Here is a 23,143-nt window from a genome sequence, read left to right as displayed (position 1 = left end):
CCCACCAGTTCAGACGTGCCCAGAATAGGGTACAGGACTGTCCAAATGGAGACACCCTTGTTTTGCTATTTCCACGGTGAATTCACACCTTGGTTTTCCATAGAACACATTTTCCATGCAGGTATACCCTTAGAGCAAAAAAGACTTGGGAGGACTTCCAAGCTGGTCAGCCATGGCTGAAAACAGGAGGCAGAGAAGGGTGTAGGCAGGAGACTTAAAAGCCCTCAGCTAAACAGTTTTATTATTTTCATACTGACACAGTCCACAGGCTGCAAGACTGCATAAGAACTGAAAATTTTCAGTTCTTCTGTTGTAAACTCAGGATAATCTAGGACAAAAAAAAAAAATAACATCAACAATCATTATACTGTTGGTATTGTTATTTGCTGAAACTTCTTATCTTCCCTGAACTTTTTTTTATTAGACATTCAGGGCAGGAGTGTGCTAATCGTGCCTGTGCCACACCCTGGGTGAACTTGGCAGCAGTATCAGCCAAGGACAAAATTGCCAAAAGCCCTGACCAAAGGGCGAAGTGCAGTTACACGACAGGAGCAGCGGCGTGGGAGCAGGGTGTGACTCGAGAGCCTTCCCGGCACAACACCAGGGCTACACCCAGCATCATCCTCTGCAGACTTCTCCACGCATCCTCCTAAAGCAGGCATGTTCCCAGAAAAAGCTGCAGATATTTGCATAGAAGCCCATTGCCTGGGCAGTCCTGATGCAGTAAAAGAGGTATTGCAAGGCACAGTTCTTCTCGTAATAAAACAGACGTCACCAGCAAGCAACGAGAGCAGAGGGGAATGACACAACAGGACTAGTTCAAACGTAGAGGTCTACAGTGTTGATGTTACACTGGGACCGAGTTCCCTAAGCATAGGCATCTGGTGGCGTTTGACTCACAACAGGATGTATAAAGTGGCCTCATAGAGCCATCAAAATGGCGCATATCCTATAGTGCACCCATGTCCTTCCAGACCGGCAGCTGGAGATCCCATGGGTTAACCCTGACGCATCTCAAATGGCACAGGAGGCCAACATCTAAGCAGCTAAACTCAGGTGGACTGTAGGCTGGCCTACACGGTTCACTAGAGATTGTGTTGACTAGACCTCCATCGAGCGTGGGTGCAGTTTAGACTCATTGCACCTACATGGGGACACTTAACATTTTGTCTTATGCTGAACCCCACCGGTACTGTCAGGTGAGGTGAATCCAGCCATGGAGTCAGTGTATATGGACACATAATAGATTATTTAAAATGTATTAATCACAGGATTTCGGAATCTCCTGGTTTGAATGCTCACAGCAGCACAATGGAGATGTGGGCAAAGACTAAGTGATGTTTTTTCCCCTCAGCTTACATGCCAAGTTTTGAAGATTTAAGATCAAACACACAGCCCCTGTTCAGAAAGAGCTAGTTTACAGATCTGCCTTGACAACATAATATACCTTAAGTGGGCTTTGCACAAGCCCATCAGATATTATTTCTGCTGGTTGCATTCCAGCAGAGCACTGCATGGATAAATGGCTCAAAGGAAGCATTGTTCAAAAGGAGTGTTCAGCACCTTCTACTAACCTCAGCTACTTTGATACAGTTAAGTGATAAAATGATTAAAGCCAACTGCAGTATTTTAAGATAAAAAAAATCTAAGTCACAACAAGGTTTCCCCTCTTTTACCGTTATTCCTTTCCACACGCTTTGGAGAACTCCTCGTACTTAACAAAAACGCATTGTTTCTGCTGGCTCGTGAGAAAGCTGGGATCAGGCCCTAATGAAGGTGTAGCTGTCAGGGAGCCTGGGTGTGTGTCCTCAGTGACCACAGACCAAATGGCCACGACCTGCTCTACAAACAGTGCACTAAAGGCTAAAGATGACCAACTTAGCATTCCTCTGCTTGCAAGCAAAACAAAACTTCAGTGACTTCGTACAATGAAGTTAAAATTTCCCCTGTCACATTTTTAAACTAGATCTGTTCCCAGGAACGAATGATCTAATTGAAAGGAGTGAAGAAACCACCTGGAGGATGAACTGGATTGCAGCCGTGCTGAGTGGGGAGCCCCTGGCAGCATCCTGCTTCCAGGAGCAGAGCGGGAACGAAGCTGCTGCGGTCTCTGGAAAGGCTCTGAAGACCCCCTCCCTTCAGCACAGCGCACGTAAACACACATGTCCACAACCACGTGTTTGGAGAAGGGCAACCAGCTCTGTCAGGCAGCCTGAAATTAGAGGCTGGAGCTCAGTTCCTTGCTACCATCTTGGGGAAAGCCGGGCCAGAACCTGCTGCTCTGGGGGACACATGGGTAAGGTCAGCAGATAGCGCAGCACAAGTGGAGCATGTCCACCAGCCACCCGGACTGGACAGGTCCCATCGACTGTGCCTGTTAGTAGCTGGGATGGATGGTGCTCTGGTCTGCTTTTATCAAACAGGATCCTGTCCCAGAAATCTGAGATGCCTCTAAAGTGCAAACCAAAGTGCAGTAAAAGGAGATGATCAGGAGACTGGGTTGAAAAACCCACACCTGAACTGAATTAAAATGGGTGTAGACACACCAGTGGGTTACCCCTATAACTGAGCTCTGTGCGCGGGAGGGCCCTTCTTGCCCGTAGCCATTGGATATGGCTCTTTTAGGACTCCATGTTGATATTTAAAAATGAGAAAGTCATTTTCACAGCTATCTTTGCACTAATCTGTGTTTTTCAATATAGATGCTATCTGTTCTTGGAGGGTTCCTGTTTTAAACACTGCAACCAGGACACAACTGGTTATTTTTATTCTGAGGGAGAAAACGATGATTTCTATTGCAGCATGAGACTCTCCCTGCGGAGCAGGATCCCGGTGGAGGACTCCAAGTGTCCCGGCCAGGTGGCACGAAGCACAAGCCAGTCTGTGACATGGCAGCGATAGCAGCCAGCTGTTCTCCACGGGGGAGCAGGGGAGCATCTGCTCTCCTCCTGGAACAGCCGAGAGACACGGAAAGGGGGGAGCGAGCCAGGGCCCCAGCTGGGGAGCCATAAGCGCAGAGGGGAAAGCAAATGCCTCTCATCAGGCCCCAATTAGCACAAGCGTGATGGGGGAGGCCGCTTTCCCTGCAGGCTGCTGAAGGCCTGGCCAAAGACAAGGGCGAGGGAGAGACCGAGCGAAGAGAGGGGGAGAGCTGAGAAGGAGAAGGGAGGGGAAAAGATGGACAGCGGGACTTATGTGCTCTGACCGAGATAAAATAAAATACCAACCACGTATGTCGGTAATTGCGTTTCAGCCTTCCCCAGCGCAAAGCTTTAGTCCAATGACTCTGCCAATAACCTAATACCCCTTACCTCAAGACACACAGTGCTAAACCGGGGATGAATAGCTGTGTCTTGCTGGCAAAGAAAGCAAAACCTTGCTGCTGTTGTGCTAGCGAACACGGCCCCTATTTCCACGGGCATTGCCATCGTTTCACACGTTGAGCCACAAAGAACTCGGTGCTGTGTAAACAGCGGTCACGGGCCAGGCTTCGGACCTGTGCGGTGTACGCCAGGGATGTCGATTAGACCCTTAGCGCCAGGCAGAACAGAAATATTTCATGTAACGGGGCAGTCCGGTTTCAAATGGAAGGAAAACTCATATTTATGTGGAAGAAAATGCGTTCTTCACTGCAGAGGCCAGTGCTGGCTTTGGAGGGTCATAAGCCCCATTTGGAAGGTGAGGGGGACTGATGTGGATCACAGCCATCATGCGGTGCCCTTCCCAAGGGGTGCGTTTCAGTAATGCTGTATTTACACTCACCGACTAGAAACACGAGACTTGCACCAGGTAACAGCTCTGCCAGCAGAAGGATTTGGAACTGTCACCACTTCAAACTATGTGTAAAATGATTTAAGTGTTCATTAAAAACATTGCCTATTATCTGTCGTCTTTGTCTCAAAAAGGAAAGATTTTCTGTCTTTTTTTTCCCATGCTCTGTGCAGCAGTATGGAATTGAAAGTTGATTTTGCCAGCTGACATCCTTGCCGATCATGCCCCTTCAGTCTCTAAAATCCTTTAAAACATAATAGGGCACCTTAGTGACCAATGTATAATCTCTGCCTTTTCAAAAAGAATAGTATAGGTGCATAAGAGGCAGAGTGCTGACATTAAAGCTCAGAGATGCAACCTAACTCTTTGATATGTCGTATCCGTTTACATATTCAGCGTTAGGAATGCCTAGATAATATTAAAAAAAAATAAGCTCTCAAATAAGACAATAGTAATCCAATGTATGCATACTTTGTCTACATTAATTTTAAGCTTCTAAAAAGGTTAAATAAAAATTAAATTATACTTTAATAATTCATTTAGTTTAAGTTACTTAAAATACAATAATTACAATTAGTTAAGAGATAAATCAAGCTCTTTACAGTATTCATCTCCTTCCAAAAGCCTTTGCAAATGTTCAATGAGCACTGACATCTTTGGCTAGTTTGACAGGATGCAAGTTATCTTTATTTCTCGAGTGATTGTATCTCTGAGCAAACAAACTTGCCTGGTGCTGTGTGTCCTTATCTCTGACTGAAGCCAGTGGGGACTGGAGCTGACTTAACAGCATTCAATGATACATCACACAGGAAGTCTCCATTTTTGCATGAAAACCTATGAGGAGGAGACACTTATTTTTCACCATCTATAGCCTATTTCTTCATCCCTGCCATGCTCATATAATTTAAGTTGGCTGAAGCAGCAGGCTCAAGAAGGAAGGAAAGAAAGAAAAGCCAGGAACATTGTGGTCTGGCAGATGACTTTGGTGTTCTCAGCAAGTCTGTGCAAGTGTCAAGTGATTCACAAATGGTTCAGCAAATGTTGGCTCTGCTGAAATCAGATCAAGGGCAGTTCCAAGCACCACAAGGAAGCATGTGAAGCCAGAGCTGGTGCTGGGTTTGCGGGGCCCCCGGCATGTGCATGCTCGTCAGGGCTCTGCTCTTCCCCCCAGAGAGCTGCCCCCATTCAGCAAGGCATCTGCAAGGGTTGGACTTTGCTCTTCCAGCCTCAGAGGGGTTTAGCTCAGGAAAAGAGATGGTGCTAATCTGAGCGCTACCCCATCTCCCCCCCACCGTGCATCAGGGCTAACCATGCAAGGTGCTGAATGTCCACAGTGCACGGAGACACCAGGAGACTCAAGAGGAGACTCAAATTTTGCATGACTGGGTGTGTCAGTACCCATTGGCACACCATTTTCCCCTTCTGGGAAACTGCTTTATTTCAGTCTGGGCGGGATGCTCCCTGCTACAAAACTGGAAGGATCAAATTTGCTCTGTAATTGGGGTCATTGGGAGAACCACACATATGGCGCACAAACCCTCGGATTAGAAAACTTAATAACTATGGGGTTTGGGAAATATTTTTTTCCTGGTAATCCAGAATGCTAATAATGAAAACTATCTGCTCATTCATTACTTAGTACCAGTCTTAAACCAAAGGATTAAGGATTTCAGCTAACCTTTTTTCTACAACATACTGCATGACTTGAATTTGTGTATTAATTCTTATTTTCTTCACTCTCAGAAGATGTTGGGCACAGATCCTGAACAGGTCAATGGAATAATTAAACATTTTCTTGTGATGTGAAAGGAAAAATATACAGTTTAATCATTAAAATATATTAAAAGTGGTTTTGTTGGGGTGGTGAGGTTTTTTTTTGGGGGGGGGTTAGCAAACATGGTAATAGAGGCCATTTTCTAAGGAGAAATTTAAAGTAATTTTGTAGTTACTATCTGGAGTTACTCTTAACTTTTAATATCAAGAAATGAGTTCTATTAGGCCTACATTACAGGTCTCCCTTTAAGTTCAGCTGGTAGTAAAATAATAGAGACTTTCTATTCAAAGCCAAAGAAGAATAAACTGAGGTTATTTTTCTCTCCAGTGAAGGCTGACTTTCAGCGGGGATAAATAATTACTTTAGACTGTAAACAAATAGCATATCACATTTCTTTGTATGTTGGTTGATTTTAATATTGCTATAATTTCTTTATTTATGCCTAAAGATGTTCTAGGTAATTTACAGACCAATTTAATACATGAACCAGAAGCCTAAATCTATATGGAAAAATTAAACAAATGGATCACGGTAAAAATGGAAATAAAGTAGGTGTTCAAGAATAACAAATTATCAGCTATTAATTTTTTTGCCTTGTTCCTCTTGCTCTGCAAAATCTGATTGGTCTTTATATAATCCTTCCTCACAACACTATTTTTATTTCTAGGCCATAACCTGCTCTGGTCTCACAGCTGACCCTGCTTGGAGCAGGAGGTTGGACAAGAGACCTCCTGAGGTTGCTTCCAGCCTAAATTTCCCTGTGATCCTATGATCTGTGCCGACTGTACGTATGCCCCTCTCCGAACTGAAGCATGCTCATGGGCTACATCTACATTGTTGAATCCCTCAGGTCCTGGGGCTGACCCCAGTGTCCAAGGTTGGAGAGAGGCACCAGTGAATGGAAGCAGACCACCCGGACCCACGCTATACCTACAGCCAATCTAGACCCACCCCACGCCCCTCTGCTCCGGATGCCTGTGTTACTCCTGAGACATAATTACCATCTGTGTGAGCGGGAGAGGGGTCATTTTGTCCAAAACATCTGAAAAGTGAGGGTGGTACTTGGTCCACCAGGGTGAACTACCTGTGCTGGAGACTGCACCTCGCCTGCCCGAGGGTATAGGGTGCAGGAGATGGGGGGCAGGAGGAGCCAGACCTGGGGCAGCCCTGTCCATGCAGCCCTCCGGAGGGGGTCTGGGGGTGAAATCTCTCCAAGCAGCATCCAGGGGACTTGACTGTCCTGGAAAAGGGCAGCTGGAGGCCCCCAAAGTGGAGTCAGCATAGGAACAAGGGGAAGAGTCCTTGCCTTCCCTCCCTCACCCCCTCGTACCCATCAGGTCACAACCCATCCCTTGGTTTAGCTCACCACCGTGCAACTCAGACTCTAGTAAAACCCCAAAAGCCTTTGGCATCTACTTTAGAAAACCAGGGAATTTTTCCCTTTTTATTTTTCTCTATAAAAGATATCTTAGAAAGTCTTAAACATGTAGGTTGGTTTATAAAGAGGATGCCATAATAAGGCTCCTGTACTAGCTGTACTTGCAAAGATAGAAAATAACAAGAAATAGGTAGAAGAATATTTTCTGACAGGTAAATTCCTGGTTGGACACTGAATAGTCATATGGGATAAATGATTAAAATCTCCAACACTTCCAGCTCTTTTCTGCTCATTGAATCTTCTTTCTCAGGGAAGGAAACAGGAGTGGCGTGGGAATCCTTTCAGTCCAGCAGCCAGAAGTGGACATACCCCAGCTTAAGCTGGGGTTGCACATCTTGCTAGTACCTGAGTTAATGTTTGCAGGGCAGCGGTGGAGCTGTTTGTTGAAGAAGTCTGGGCCACTGATTCCCAGAAAAGCCCTGCAGTACTAATAACTGTGTGATCCTGTCCAGAGCAGCTGCCGCACCGCCAGCATGATAAGGTCTGACTGAATCTGTAATTTTGTTTAATGTAGCTGTTGCAACATAAACCTAACGAGGCTTGAATACTGGGGCTTATGTTGATTTGTTTTGTATAGCTTTGGAATTGATATAATTATACAGAACAGCTAAGCCATTTTACTCTCATTATCCAAGATGTTATTTAATCTTCAGAGTCAATCAGATTAGAAGACATCTGTTATCACTTTCAAGATAAATTCCTGTAAATCAAGAATTTGTAGTCAGGTCATCCCAAGAGTATTGGGAACGCTCTTCTGTTGTTATGCGGAGCTCAGGTGATGTTGGGATGGATTTAGGAGGACTCTGAAATGCAAAGGGCAGGGCATTCATGAGTTTTGTTGGACGTGGCTCAATTTCACAATGTAAACAACTGTGTCAGAGAACCCACTTACAACATAGATGTTCCCAAGCTTAGTTAAAACACAACTCTGTAGTGTAAGAGAAACTTACTCATCTCCCTAAACCAAAGCTGAAAATTATCAAACAGACTCAGTCAAAATCAGAATTAGTATATGTATAAAACAGTTGCATGTTATGTTGAATATCTAGAGAAGGTCAAACAGACAATGAATTAAATTTATACTGAGGACTCAGAGTTGCTCTATGGGCTCAGAGTTATTCTCTGGCCCCGAGACTAAACCAGACATAATCTGACCACATCTACACTATTTAACTCTCTTCTTAGCCAAATAAGATATTTGGGAATAGCCAATAGCCTGTGCTAACTCCCAAAGCTAGGCAAAGGAAACGTAGCCTATATATCCCCTCTGTACATACATACAGAGCAGACTGCAGTCTCCCTTTTAAGCCTGGAAGATATTTGTCTTTTATGTCTGAATGGAACAAAAGCCCTTTAGAAAGTGACAGGACAAACAACCACACCTTCAGAGATACAGTGACTGATGACCATTAAATGTAAAGGTTTGTCCTTGGCAGGGGAACTGTCTTGATAAATTAGTTCATTTTCCCATCTAAACTCCGAAAGGAGCTCTTGTATCAGAGAACTGAAGGAGACCTGAAAATACCTAGAAGGGGGAAGCAAACAAACTGCAGTAATACATATAAGCGTATTTATCAGTTTTCCTAGATTTGTGTATTTCTTGTGCCTACTGCAGTAAAAAGCAATCACCCTTTGGAGCCCTTAGATAGCCTGTACTCCAGCAGCCTCCTTTAACTGTCACATGTCCATCAAGAACTGAACTGCAGAGCCGCATGCTAAGACTTTAAGCTCCACAAAATCATAGAAAATCACTAGGCATCTCAGCAGTGAGGAGCACCGGCTCCTTCTGTGAAAAGGCAACGTGCAGACTTCACTCGGCAGTAACTCTGCTAGAAAAAGCATGCAAGATCTCTTCCAGATCTAAATTAATATATAGGAAGTACAGATAAAATGTTGTCTTCAGTCAGTTCTTCATAGATTACATAAGGAAAGAGGCTAAAATTTGCAACCGCTGATAAGGAAGATTGAGCGATTGCTAGCTGTATCTTCAGATGCAGTATTTCGTAGACACAAGAAATCCTTAGCAATCATGATCTCATCCAATTTATTATTAAAACCTTAGACAGAAGATGACGGGCTTCGTATGTTACGCATGTCCATTCATTACAAGTCCTGGCACTGTGCTCTGAAGGTGGTATCTGCAATGTGTTGGTGTTTGACTGATAGATGCATTTCTTTAAACCTTAGGGGCTGTGTCCATGATCCATAGTGTTGGACAAATTTATTCAGGTACATTTAAAAGGAGCTCTATGATGAGCAGTGATTTTTGTGTGTGTTGCTGTGTTGCCGTCTTCCTTGCAACCAGCCAGATTTTGAGAAGCTGCCCAGCTCAAAACACTGCTGGAGCTTAACAGATACTGAAAATGTAGAGCATATCTGCTGCCATCTCAGACATCACTATGGTCATTTATGGATCTCTCCTACCAGAACAAGGAAGCAGACCTATGCTCAGCTGTGGTGGGAAATGCTGCAGTGCCAAGATTCCCATGACCATTCTCTCAAGGAAAATGCATCAAAATTTTTGCCTTATTATAAACATTTTGGGCCTAGTGAATCACCACGTGCTTTAAAACATTTAATATATTCTATAGAAAATTAATGAGATAAATAGGGAACAGGATTTCTAGCAGTCAGTGTCTGTGAGGCAACACCTGCATAAGCTGGTGGGACCTTCAAACGTGTGAAGATTGAACTGAAGGTAGTTCAGTTCCTATGTATCACTAGGATTTTCAACTATGAGTATTATCCTGTTGTTTGATTTCTAAATTTGAGTCTATATCATGGAAAATGAGACCGGGAGAGATTCTAACAGCCTGCACAGTAGAAGAGCTGAAGTTTTTAGATACCATATTGTGATTTAACCCACATCTCCAGAGACCTTGACCAGCATTGAAGGTGAGGGGAGAAGGAGACAGCAGAGAGTGTTTTGAGGATCCCAGTGACTCACAGATGCTGGAAGTTCCCTAAAACAACAGGCATCTGTACGGCTTTAAACCCTTTATGGGTTTTAGCTTTAGATTAGGTGAAAGGGCTTTTCCATGACCAAAGCTAGCTGTATGTGAGACTAGACTAACAGTACTTCCCCAGAGGAAAACTGTGTGGATAAATATGCTGATGGAGTGAAAGGGATTGCAGTAATGCTGTCTATAAATGCATGAAGTACTTAAAGAAGCACCCTGACCCATCCCTGTGTTGGGTGAAGTGACTGTGTATGAGCTTGGTTGGTTTGTAAAGGGTTTTGCAACCACCAAGGGACGCAGTTTTACAACTGCAAGCTATGACTGTGGTAACGGGGGAAGACTGTGGGAACATTTAGCCAACTTATACACAACAGAAGCAACAGTAAGAACCTTTTACTGAGTGCAAAGTTTATTTTAACACATGTAACATGCATTCATTCATAAAGGATTTCAATCCAAATTCAAAGGATCCCTTTCTGGATCAAGCAGAGTTGTTCTGGGAGTTAACTCATTTATTTCCTCTGCAGCATTGTAGCTGTATTTTACTGTGAAAACTCTGGCTCTTCCCCATCCTTTTATACATTATTCAATGAATTTGATCCCTCAGGCAACATGTTAAATAGATTAGTCTTTTTAAATCAAAATATTCAATCTCAACATTTTAACACACACTTAAATATGTTAGGTACCAAACTTGGGTTGGATTTTTTTATTTTCTTATGTGTTAGGCATGTCAGAGGTGTATGAAAAAATGAGTTAGTGTAGGCTCAGATGTACTGCAGGGACAAAAGGGCTTAAGAGGGAAAGGGAGCGTGCCATGGCTTGCACCTTTCCCATTGGCACTGCCTTGTGTAATGCATGTTGCATTTGTCCTCTCTTTCATCTCTTGCTCTCATTCTGTTATTCCATCACTTTTCTTCTGCTCTTTGTTCTAGTAAGGCTCCCCATATGTTGATATGAATCACTGTGATGGAAATTACACAGTCCTCTTGAGATCCATGATGGTTCTTCAACCTGGGAAGTGGTACACGTGGGGTTTCTAAAATAATTCTACTAAAAAATAAAGGCCACTAATCACAATTGTGAACAAGCTGGATTGATTTTAGGAGGAAGATGTTTTCTGACTAAGATGCTAAGTTGTTTAATGAAGCAAACCCAGAATTAGAGGGGTGGGAAAGGATGCTAAGCAATCTGGCAGTGGTGGGAGAGGCTAAAAGAGGACACAGAAGTGATGTGGGTCAGCCTCTAACGAAATCTTTGCTGTACAGTGACCAAGCCCTGAGTCTAAAAATTCTGCCTGAAGATGTGGAGGCATGTGTGTATCTTCTATTGTATGAATCTGAGGGTGAATTGTGACTCTTGCTGATCTCATGTCGAAGGGCCTGAAATTTCCCCACTGGAGACAGCTGGTTGGAAACTGTTCCTTTCCACTGTGTGGCTGCTTTACGTCACTGGAATGCAGCAAACAGGACACCCAGTGGCACCACTCAGTATGTCACAGCGGGAGGAACCACCTTCTGATCCGGGCTGCTCCTGCTTTTCAGGCAACACCTCAGCCCAGCACCAAGAGCTGCTATGGGGGAGAGACCTCAGTCCTGGGGCACAGCTGTGCTGGGAGTCACCAAAATGGGAGCATCCCGTTTCTATAAGGGCTTGAGCTCCCCCTTCTTCTCCTCTCGTCTCCTTGCCTTTTACCTCCCACTGCCACTGCTTCATTTTTGCCCTTTGACCACTATAAATCAAAGGAGTGTCACTGACACTGAGAATGGGGTGGGAGCAGTAGACAGCAATGACCTAAGCTTTGCACACATTATACTTTTTACCTGCAGTCACGTTGCAGCGGCTCTCGTTTACCGGCTTTCCAGTCTCCAGCAGCAGGAAAATGTGCCCTGGGCACATCTCTCATTAATACAAACAGAGTGAGAAGTGGTTTGTCTTACCCCACACAAAATTCAGCTGGTTTGTATTTAGCAATAACTTTAAATGCCAGCTGAGTCAGAGGTGTTTTGTAAACCCCCCCTTCCATGGGAAAACTCACGGTGTCGGCTAAGGCTTAGTGTGTGTAGGATTTGCTTCTCTTACCTTTGCCTAATGCATCGGTGCCAGAGAGAGACCAATGCCAGCTGACAGGCTGAGGGATGGGTGCTGCTGTGCCCATTTCTATTTCCATATTATTGTCTGCAAGCCTGTGCTGGGCCAGGGGCAAAGCTGGTTTGCTTGAGGTTCTCATAATACACTATATTTCACTCTGCTTTCCAGAAAGAAGAAATGCAATGGCTCTCTCCTCTTTGAATATGTAAGAGTGTATCCATAAATATAAGAGCTAATTCCAAGATATATAAATATTTCAAATAACATAAACATATTTTAAACTTAAATGTATATAAGTTCTTAAATATGTGACCTAAATATATTTAAAATATCACATAACTGGCAGCTGCTATATGAATATACCTCATCAAAGGGGAGATAAAGTTGAAAAATTTTGTTGCTCACAGTGTTTTCTGACCCTGGGAAGACTCTTCTCCCACTTTAAATGTCGTCGTCATCACCCAGAATTCGCAGGAAGAAGTATCTCACATATCAAGAAAGTCAGATGAAAAGAGCTGTTGCGATTTTTCATGAGAAATTTCTTGTGACATGCACTTTGTGGAAAATCAAAACTCACATTTTCCTTTGTCAGTAAGAGGGGGAGGAAATTGGCTGAAAATGAAAAATACTCCATCAAGGGCATCCAGGTTTGTCTTTCAGGCATGTCTCCAAAACCTAGGAAATTCTAAGTGAAAGGAAAATGTCTCAATTTTTTTTACATTTAAAAACCTTTTTTTCATCCAAAACAATCAATATTTTTTTGTTGTTTTTGTATATCAACTTTAAACACAAAGCTATTGTCCAGTCAAAAAAAATATATAATATCTGCTCTTGCCAGTGACTTTTGCATGTGGCAAGGAGTGAATAAACAGCTTTGATAAAGAAATGAATTGGAGTTGCTTAACAAGACCACTCTTACTGATACTCACGTATTCATTATTTCAAATGAATGCAAACAAATCATGTCTGAGATTTTTTTGTAAGTTCTTAAAGCTCGGAGATACGAGGTACAAGAAACTGGAACAAACACAAATTAAAATGCATGGAGCAATGTGAATATATGTTGTTACATTATACAGTGTCATAGAACTCCAAGGAAAAAGTTGAAGGAAAAAATTAAGACTAATTTGTCAATATGGAGATGGAAATGAAACCTTAATCTCATTACTAAATGCATCACACCTATTGGCTTATTGCTAAGATTCATTGTCAGAAGAAATTAGCCTTCTCTGTAAGACCAGACTTCCATGAAGCATTTAAATATGTAACAATATTAACTACACTCTTACACACCTGTGTATGAGCTGTTTTAACAGGGAAGGGCTCCCTGGTAATTAACTGTGCTTATACTTCTATTACTATCTCTCAGGTTTTGAGAACATTAATTTTTAGGGAAGCTGCTATGTGAACCAGCTCTACTTGTATGTCTGTCGAAGAAAAACAGTTCTTTCTCAAAAAATATGCCCATTCTACATATCCACAAAAATTTCACCCTAAGGGATCTCAAAGTATGTCACAAGTTTCACTCCTGATTCAGGCAAGCATCCCATCTGCGATCCTCACTGCAAAAAGAAAGAAGTATGTGTTAAGGGGCTCCTGGAGTTCAGACCTACATGTCTAGGAACAAAGAGGATGTAAAAATAAGTGGAAAACCAGCAGTAGAACCATGTTGGCAAGAGAATATTTCTGTTCTGTGTTTTTCTAAGCAGGTCTTCACTGAAGAGCTAGCCCAAACTCTTACCCCAGGGTTGCTCTTAACCCTTGCCTTGTCACAGTGAGAACCTCTCACTCAAGTCTGCTGAGCTTGTCCAGGGCGGTAGGCTAAAATGTGGCCAATACTTTCAGCATGACTGGAGACTCCGCTTTGTGTTGAGGGCAAAGCCGAAATCACTCCATGCTCGTAACACTCAAAAATGAGCATACAGTGCCCTGCAATGTGTTCAGGAAGTTGGACCATGTCTTCCATGGTCCCTTGGGCAACAACCCAAGGTTATTAAAACCCGATGGTTTTAAACTAAAAGAGGGTAGATTCAGACTAGATATAAGGAAGAAATACAATGAGGGTGGCGAAACACTGGAACAGGTTGCCCAGAGAGGTGGTAGATGCCCCATCCCTGGAAACAGTCAAGGTCAAATTGGACAGGACTCTGAGCAACCTGATCTAGTTGAAGATGTCCCTGCTCATTGCAGGGGGGATTGGACTAGATGACCTTTAAAGGTCCCTTCCAACCCAAACCATTCTATGATTCTATGATTCTGTGAACCATAGCATGGTTCTGCTAGCACACAGAAACCATGGAAATATCCCCACAAAAGGCAGGCATGTGCCCGAAGGAGTGCAGCTTCACTGAAAACCCAGCTGCTCAGGTCATACTTCAGTACTTTGTACCCTCTTATGCCTCAGTGAGGATAACGTTGGTGCTACTCACATGGCTCGACACTTCGGTGCCCACACTGTCTGGGTGCAGCCGTCATAGCAGGGCTCAGTCTGGATAGCCCCACTCTTCATGGGGGGCATAAGCATGGAAGCTGTTGCTTTCCCACCCCAAAGCAAAGCAGCTCCATGCACCAGAGGTGCCCAGGCCCCCGCCGCCTGCTCCCAGGGGGTGCAGAGAGGGATGCGTACCCAACATTTGACCTACGCTTTCTTGACACTAACGATACCTAGCATATTTTTTCTCCAGGCACACAGCTATGAGCAAATTGTTCCTGGTGGCAAAGTGGCATACCCTGAAACTTTGTAATGAGGACAGGGATGCCTGTAGCCCATCTCTCCCTTCATAAACTTGTTTGCCACAATTTAGTGATTGTAAAGATCAAGTATGAGTCAGTCACCACAAAAGCATTCCGATATTATAATCCCACAGAAATAACAGACAAATTAAAAAAAAAAAACAACTATGCGGGACAAACCTTGCAGATATAAACTGGGTTTGGTTTTTGATGTAAGGAGAAAAGTTATCTCTAATTCAGTTACTAGTGACCACAGAGGAGGTGCATCTCACATGAGATCACATGAGTAAAAGCTGGACGCTCAGGCTGCCCCAGGCGATTGCCTATGACTCACATGTCTAATTTTCAGGTGTTTAAATTACATCCAACGGCTCTGTCCTGCCTGTTCAGAATTGCCGGCCCCAGACACGAATTCTGCCCCTTTGGAAGTCTGCCCTGCGTTTCCGAAGGGCAAAGACTTCTAACATACAATTCAGATTTATGCCATACCGCGACACTTCACACGTGCACCGCCGCAGCACAGCTGTGGGCCGCGAACGAATGTCTCCCCGGTGCTGCCGATGCCCGGGAAGGGCAGGATGCTGCGGGCAGCAGCTGGAGGCACAGCGGCTGCTGTCTCCCCGGCGTGCCCGCAGCCGTGAGCACGCTGTGGGCCTCAGCCACCCCGCGCCATGCTCCACGGCTCTGCCTTGGAAGCCTGAGTCACCTCCTTCCCTAAAAACACAACGGCAGGCACGCCTTTTAGCACAGCACCCGGTGCGTCCCGGTACTCAAACCGGCGGGGCGCTGCGTGTTGTAAGGGCTGCTAAGGGAGAGGTGGAAGGTGTTGGCCCCCCAGGGAAAGACGCGCTGCGGTCTGCCGGGCCGGGCCCTACATGAGCGCACTGTCCCCAGGAGGCGGCCCGCGAGAAGGTGCTTCAGAGGGGAGGAAGTGCTCGGAGCGCCCCGGGGCCGGCGCAGGTGCCCCGCGCTCCCCGCCGCAAGCCTGTGCCCCCGGAGCGCCCCACCACCCCAGCCCCGCGGCAGGCGGCGGCTCCAGCGCCGGCCCAGCCGCTGCCCGTCCCCCCCGGGGCGGCTCCGGGCCGCCCGCGGCGGCCGCCCCGCGCAGCTCCAGGTCCCGGCCGCGCGGCGGGCCGCGCGCTGCCTGCCGTGACGGGCCCGGCGCGCGGCGGCGGGATTGGCTGTCCCCGGCCGGCGGGGCCGGCGCAGCCGCGGGCGGGTGCGCGGGGCGGCGGGGGCGGCGGCGGGGCGGGAGGCGCGCACGGGCGGCCGGCAGCGCGCACACGCGGCGCCCCGACGGCAGCAGCGAGTACGCGCGGCGGGAGCTCGGCCCTCGGAGGGGCGCAGCTGCCGCCTGCAGCGCCCAGGCTGTCCTCTTCCTTTTTTCGTGCCTTTTTTGCTGTTTTCCTTTTTTCCGTTTTTGCTTTTTTTCTCCTTCCCTCCCAGGACTGGAAGCAGGATCCGCGTCCCTGGAACTGCTATGCCAACGGAACTCTCCCGGGCCGTGAGAATGCACGCCATCTCCGACCTCCACTCCTCCCTCACCCTGCGACTCCTCAACAAGGGGCCCGAGTACCTCCGCAGGCAGATGGAGGCAGGCAGCCCGGGCAGGAGAAGTGCCGTGGAGAGGCTGGCAGCCGATAAGGCCAAGTACGTAAAAAGCCAGCAGGTAATCAGCACCAAGCAGGAACCCGTCATCGTGCTTAGCTCAGCCTCAGAGAGCAGCAGCGAGACCTGTTCGGTGGAGAGCAAAAAAATCAGCAGGGACTTTGGCAGAGGGAAGGGCGCGAAGCCCCTGGAGCTGGCCAAGGCGGTGTACCCCTGCCGTGCCCCCCTGCAGCACGGCCCCCCCATAGCCAGGCGCAGCACCCCCAAGAGGCAGATGCGCCCGGATTCCCTGGTGATTTACCGCCAGAAATGCGAGTTTGGGAGAGGTCAAAGCCAGGACAGCTCACGGGGGAGCTTGGTGAGGAGGATCTTCCAAGGGTCCGTAAAGGAGAAGCAGTTGGCTTCCCCTGAGATGCCCAGAGTCATGGAGGACACCGCAGCCACCGAGAGCAAAGAGCCTCTCTCAGCAAAAGACGGCGACCGCGAGCCGAGCAGCCACGGAGGGGAGCAAACCATCGCTGTGAGCACCAAAGCCCCAGGGGCTTGTACAAAAGAGCATGAGACACCCTCAAAACTGAGTATACCTCCTGAGGAGGTCCAGGAGGTGAAGAGGAGAGGTCTCCATCGCTCCCAGTCGGACATCAGCTCTCGCTACTCCAAGTCCTTCTCTGAGTTTGATACATTTTTCAAGTACTGTGGCCTGGAGCAGGAGGTCATCGAGGATCTCGGGAGAGAGAACTTCTCTGTGCTGTCCGACAACGTCTCTTTCAAGATCCGCAGCATCAGCGTGGCAACATCCGAGAGCGACTTCACAAGGCACAGCGGGGACGAGGGGCTGCTGGAGGATGAACTCACAGAGCAGGTCCCGAGCAGCACCTCTGTGATCGAGCGCAACGCTCGGATAATCAAATGGCTGTACACGTGTAAGAAAGCCAAGGAGACTAACAAGGTGATCCAGGAACTGGCATGATGGCTTCTTTCAGCGTGCATTGCAGCCTGGTGAACTCAAGGTGTGTGCAAAGCCTCGCCCTGTCGATTTAGATATTTCTCTTTCCTCTTTAGCGAGCAGTTGGCTTTTCTTAGTTTGTTTTAGTCTTTTCGTGAAGGGCTGAAGGAAAATGTATTTTCTATACTACGTGTTCCAGTATGGCCCTTTTGCAAAGCAGAAATCCGTGTTGTTACAAAAAACAAAATACAAACAAATAAATGCGTGCAGCTTGCCAGATTTAGGTCAGACCCCCCACATGAAATTAAGGAGTCAGTGTCTATGAGGGATGTCTGTCCTTTGCAAATTCCTGCTTTGGAAATAGCTTGTTTTCTTTAATTTCTGCTGCATTAAATGCTAGGAAAAAAATTAGAAAAGTAATTCAAACCTTAATTGCAGTTGCTTAGAGACCAGACTGAACTGAAACTATTACTAATTAGGAGTACACTGTATTTATACTATACTGCTACAGTTTTCCCCTCCTTACTCTCTCTCACTCTCTTCCCCCTTCCCCTTGTACGTAGGCACCCCCAAGCAAAGCTGAGTCAGTGCTTCTGCTAGCAATCTTATTTCCCCCACAGCTTTCTGTTGGGACCATAAAAGTTTGCTCCAGGTGACCCCCTAGCATTTCATAGGCTTGCCGTTTTCTGTCCCGTTTGACTCTAGTGGATTTGGCTCTTCTGAAGTGGGTTTTGCCGTGCGGTTTGGCAGCGGTAGCTGGAAATCAGTTGTGTGGTTTGCCTTGGTTGGAGGGGTACTTCACTGTTTTAAACTAAAGGTAATTAATACAAATGTGTGGCATCTAGGCTTGGAAATCAATTCCTTCACAGACAGAAGCAGAACAAATTTAGCCCTGGTAAAAGCCGATGTCCTGGTTTTAATAAAAGCTGTGTTTATTTTGCATCTGATCTCCTGAAAAAGAACTATATTTGTGGGGCCTTTGGTATTGATGATCTAGTAGATAACAGTTTTTTCTCATTCCAATACATGAAGCCCTTAGGATAAGTACCACAGCTTACAGTGTGGTATTTAAAAATTGCATGAGCAGATCCTGATATGAAGGATTACGTGTATATCTTCTGACAGTTTGTAATTGGTGCGTGAGAAGAACATCGTTTAGTGTAGATACAGCTGTTGATAGAGAGTGTGGGCCTTACGAACGTGGAGAAATGCAGCGCTTGAGCCTCTTTCCTCCGTAGATGTGGGGCTGTCACTCCCGATTTCTTTAATCTATATAATGCAAAAATCCATTGACTTACTTGAAATTGTTTCTAATTACGTGAAATCTGGGTCACTTTCAAAATTTGGATTTTTCTCAAAAGCCTGTTTTCTTCCTGCGAGTTGAGGGAGGAGGAAGGGAGACAGAGCCATTTTCACGCAAGCATTTCAAGCCCTTGTAGATAAGAACGGTTGTCAGGTATCCAGCTGGCAACTTAAAGAAGTGTTGTTATGTGACAGATCCTTTCCCAAATTACCTTAGAGAGAAGAAAGGGCTCTCCTGAGCTAATCATTTCTCCTTGCTCATCCTTCTGTGATAAAAGGCAAAGGAGATGATACACGAAACAAAATGATGCAGGTGGCGGTTTGTGAAGCTTTTTGCAGCTGCCGGCCTTGCTAAATGCAGAGGATGGGAGGCAGATTTCACTGCAGGCAGGAGCCACGTAACAAAAATAACCACATTTCCATGAAGGAAAACAAAATAAAGGCCTGTTTGCTCCTGAATGCCCTTGCTGGGGGTAGGGTCCAGAGCCAGAACTGCGGTTGTCACTGCGGAGCCTGCTCAGGAGGGAGCTGTTGGCCCTTTCCCCACCCATTTGCACGGTGCTAAGCACGTCCAGCACCACAGCTGAGACAGGAGATGCTGGTGACCACCCCAGGGAGCATGCGGTCTGCAGAGGCGAAGGGCAGGAGGTGCTTCACCAGGGCAGAGGCAAGGGCAGGAGGGGGAAGCTCTTTTCCAGGGGCTGAGCTGGTGTAACCTCACATGGGCTTGGTCAATGACTTTTGTTTTTTGAACATCTGAGACCAAATGACAGTTCATAGCACATAGCCTAACAGGGTAGTGAAAAGACCTCCACGAAGTAAACAGCAAGTTCATTCAAGTATATGGTCATTCTGCAGTAATGTTAATACCTAGAACAAGGGAGTGCTTTACACTGGCAGCAGTTTTCTTTGGCACCAAAAGTTTTGGCAGTCTAGGAAACACTAATCCATAGGGTCCGTATTATAAACCTAATTTTAAACATACTAGGGCTGACTCTTAGCTGATAGACCTGAGCAGTAGAGCTGTTGACTCGTTCCAGGGTAATTTCTGAAAACTGAGAACGTGCTTACTATTTAGGCCACAGAACCAGAAGGTTCAGAAAGGTCAGCTAAAAATACCTGTACACAGCACCCAGAATAAAGGACAAGAGTCATCAAGAGCTACCATAAGTTAAATATTACATTTACTAGGCAGATTTTAAGCTGAGAGTTGTTATCACCACGTGATCAGAAGATGAGTCCTGTAGCTCTAATCAAATGTCCATCTTTTCTTTCAGTCCTACACTTTCTCTGGCAACGCAGCATCAAGTTAGGTATCTATGTATTTTCACTACATCCACGTATTTGGCTCTGTTTAGTTTGCTTACTGGTTATTAGTGGGCAGTGGACTCTTGCGTGCTAAGGGAAACCTGCTGCAGCGGGGACCGATGTGCTCTCCCTGGTGCTCCCAGGCACATCCTTGAAGGCTCCTCGTTTTACACAGAGGCTTGAAAATTGTTGCACCTTCTTTGGAAAAAGAGGCAGAAACATGTTTTCTAAAATTCAGCATTCACTACATGTAAAACACCTTTCGAGAACCACAGGGCTTTTATGGGCCGGTGATCATCCCATTCATATTTTATGTTCTCCGTTTAATTTTTCATGAGCTGTCCGGGACCTGGTGGGGCACCAATTAAATAAAACAGCTATTTGAAGGATCAGGATCCCTAACATGTTTCATCACAGTGATGATTGCAGAGTCTGAGTGTGGGTTGTGAGCTTCAGAACACTGAGGTTCTCAGCGAGATGGGCATTGCTGCTTCGTGGTGGGATGTTGCCTGGATTCACCTCTGCAGTTCACCTCCTCTCGCTGTCAGTCCTGTTTGACTCTAAGAAGGGGGTTCACTCTGCATCCTCCTTCCGGGGTTGAATCGAGATTATTCAGCCTTGAGTTTCAGCACCATTCTTAAATGGATGTTCATTATTCAAGTGGAAATCTCCTGGGAGGGGAATTTACTATGCTGGCAATAGCCATACGCAGCTGAATAAAAGCTTTAGAGTATCACCTTATGATAAAATGACACTTTTTTTTCCTCTTTCTTCAGAATCCTTGACTTGGAAGTTGAACAAAACCAGACACAGGAAGAAACTTTCCCCTCATCTGGCTCATGACTGCTTTGTCCAAGTTTAGCATTTTATTATTGCCTCCTACCCTCGTCCCCATCCCCTGGCAGCCTCGCTCTTGTCACAAGCGCAGGGGTGTCCAAGAGCGAGGTGACAAGCGGAGATTGTGAACTGTGCCCCAGCGAGGCAGCAGTAAAGGAAGGCTCCTGGAAAAGTGAAGCGTGGCAGCAGCTGCCATCTGTGATAATATTCAGCATCAGCTCACCGCCCCAGGATGCCACTCCTGGCTGTGACAGAAGGTCTGTGTTGCGCATCTGTCTCTTTCCAGCAATGAATTTGTCGGCAGGGATGGGGGAAGAAAGTGGGAATGAAGTGGCAATGACCTCCGGGTCAGGCATTTCCTTGCAGGCAGACAGGCTCCACCTGGATGTTCAAAGGCTCTGTCTTACCAGGGCTGTTTGGCCAGGGCTCATCCTGACGTCATTAGGTGTTATTTGCTTGGCTGGTGAGGACTAACTGTGGCAGCTTTATCTGGGATACTTGGCAAACATGTTGTCAGCTGCCAAGCCTCTCTTTCTCTGAGAGTATTCAAGCTAAATTGGAGTACCTTGTATCCATCTAGTTTGCTCTGACACACAGCTTGCTCAGCCAGTGGGGAGGAATAGCCTTTAAAACCCTGCCCAAAATATTTTCAGGAGCACGTTTCCAAGAAACAGGTAGTCAAAAATGAGGGAGGGTTTTGCATTGTTACAACCTTGCAGCAGAATGGTACAATTCACATGTACATGGGCTCCTCCACTTTGTTTGCAGTATGTCTCCGACTCTGACATTGCAAACGTTGCAGGGTTTGGCAGCTTGTGGTTTAACACCTTTAATATTATGCACTGTGAGTGAGCAGTGGGCTTACAGAGTCACGTTAGGAAGCTGTATCCCTTGCTAGGTAAGGCCACATTTCCCCAGCGTGAGTCTGGAGTAGGGCTGTGCTTGGGATGTGCAGGATGGCATCCCTGTGCTGCAAGGCAAGAAGGCATGTCAGAGCACAGCCGTGCCAGGTAGATATCCTGATGGGGTGACACACCCAGTGCAGACAGCACCTTACTCAGTATCATCAATAAAATGCTTCATTTGGACTAGCCGAGCTAAATGTGTTTTAAAAGCTCATAAAAAGTACTTTAAATGATCAGTGTAGTGAATGGGGCTTCTACAGTAACCCATGGAATTTGCTGGCTGTGCCTCAAACACTTACCCCAATCTGTCACTGCTTGCTAGAAATTGTCTTGCACTAAAGCATTTCTTTGTGGACATTGCAAACCACAAAAAACTGCAAGAAACCGCCAGTCAAAGCCAAAGCCAGTTCCCCTTTCAGTTGCACCAGTGCCCATCTGTGAGAGCCGCCCCGCTGGCGTAACGGGGACTCGACCTGAGGGTCCTGCAGAGGTTAAAAGTTTACTTTGTGTTACCATGGATGTGGTGTCCAGCTTACCTGGCCGCCAGACCTGCAGTGTGAGGAGTCCAGAAACGCCAGCTTTCATTCTCCGCATTCCTCCTGCCTGCACCGCGGCAGTTCGCCCCGCTGCCTCTCCTGGCCCAAAACAGCTGCTGGCGCAGCCGGGTGGATGCTTAGCTCAAGTGAGCACTCCAGCTCCATTTCTCAAGTGTTTGCTACTCTCGGTAAATACATCTGGAGGAGCAGAAAGGGCAAGGGTGAGCAGCGACGACTCAATAAAACATTGGTGGTAGGAGGAACAGTTTCCTATTTTAACCTACACCAACGTTGCGCACTGGAAGAGATGCCCTTGAAGCGCTCTTCAAGTGGTTTAGTTGACATCAGTTAAATTCACAGCAGGAATGCCGGGTTGCATTTCCATGCGTTTTAAATGTGCTTATCAGTCCCTGGATGGTTAGTTCTCAATTACAGCAACGGTTTGAGAATGCAGGGCATTTGTCTTCGTTTTCTAGTGTTATGTACTAAGGTCTACATGTCTGAAGTTGTCGAGATAGATAGATAACAATTCCAGATAAAATAATTGTTGAACCTGCTTTCCACTTGGGAGAAAACTAAATAGTTTGCTTGAGTGAGCTTCTGCAGACTTAGAGAGAAGGTAGTACATGGGGATATTTTCATTAAATAATGAGATTTCCATGTGTATTTGTTACATCACTATTAAAGAATGATTCTGAGAAAAGTTCAACCCAAGATGCTGCTAATATGATAAGATTTTTAAGGGACCCAGTCTACATTTATTAGTCAGGAACACAACCTGCCGTATCTGTTCTTTTCATGCTCCCTTTCCAAGGTGCTGTACCACATAAAAATTTATATTAATTTGTCAGAGCTAAGGACTGTTTTTCTTTGAAAATATGGATGACTGTAGACAGCTCAGAGTGCAGGAAAAATCTTTTGCGTTACAAATCAG

The 23,143-nt window shown here is 46.0% G+C and overlaps 1 protein-coding gene across 1 annotated transcript; it reads left to right on the top strand.

Annotated features, from left to right (window-relative positions):
- Nucleotides 1–16,247: 16,247 nt before the first annotated feature.
- FAM110C (family with sequence similarity 110 member C) lies at nt 16,248–20,881 on the top strand. Its single transcript, XM_059835658.1, has 2 exons — nt 16,248–17,385; nt 20,708–20,881. The coding sequence occupies exon 1, from the start codon at nt 16,248–16,250 to the stop codon at nt 17,343–17,345; it is 1,098 nt and encodes a 365-aa protein (XP_059691641.1). The 3' UTR covers nt 17,346–17,385; nt 20,708–20,881.
- The last annotated feature ends 2,262 nt before the right edge of the window (nt 20,882–23,143 follow it).

This window comes from Gavia stellata, chromosome 2, assembly GCF_030936135.1.
Source record: "Gavia stellata isolate bGavSte3 chromosome 2, bGavSte3.hap2, whole genome shotgun sequence".
NCBI classification, from domain to species: Eukaryota; Metazoa; Chordata; class Aves; order Gaviiformes; family Gaviidae; genus Gavia; species Gavia stellata.
The sequence above is the reverse complement of the archived record's forward strand: the minus strand, read 5'-3'. Positions and strand labels throughout refer to the sequence as shown.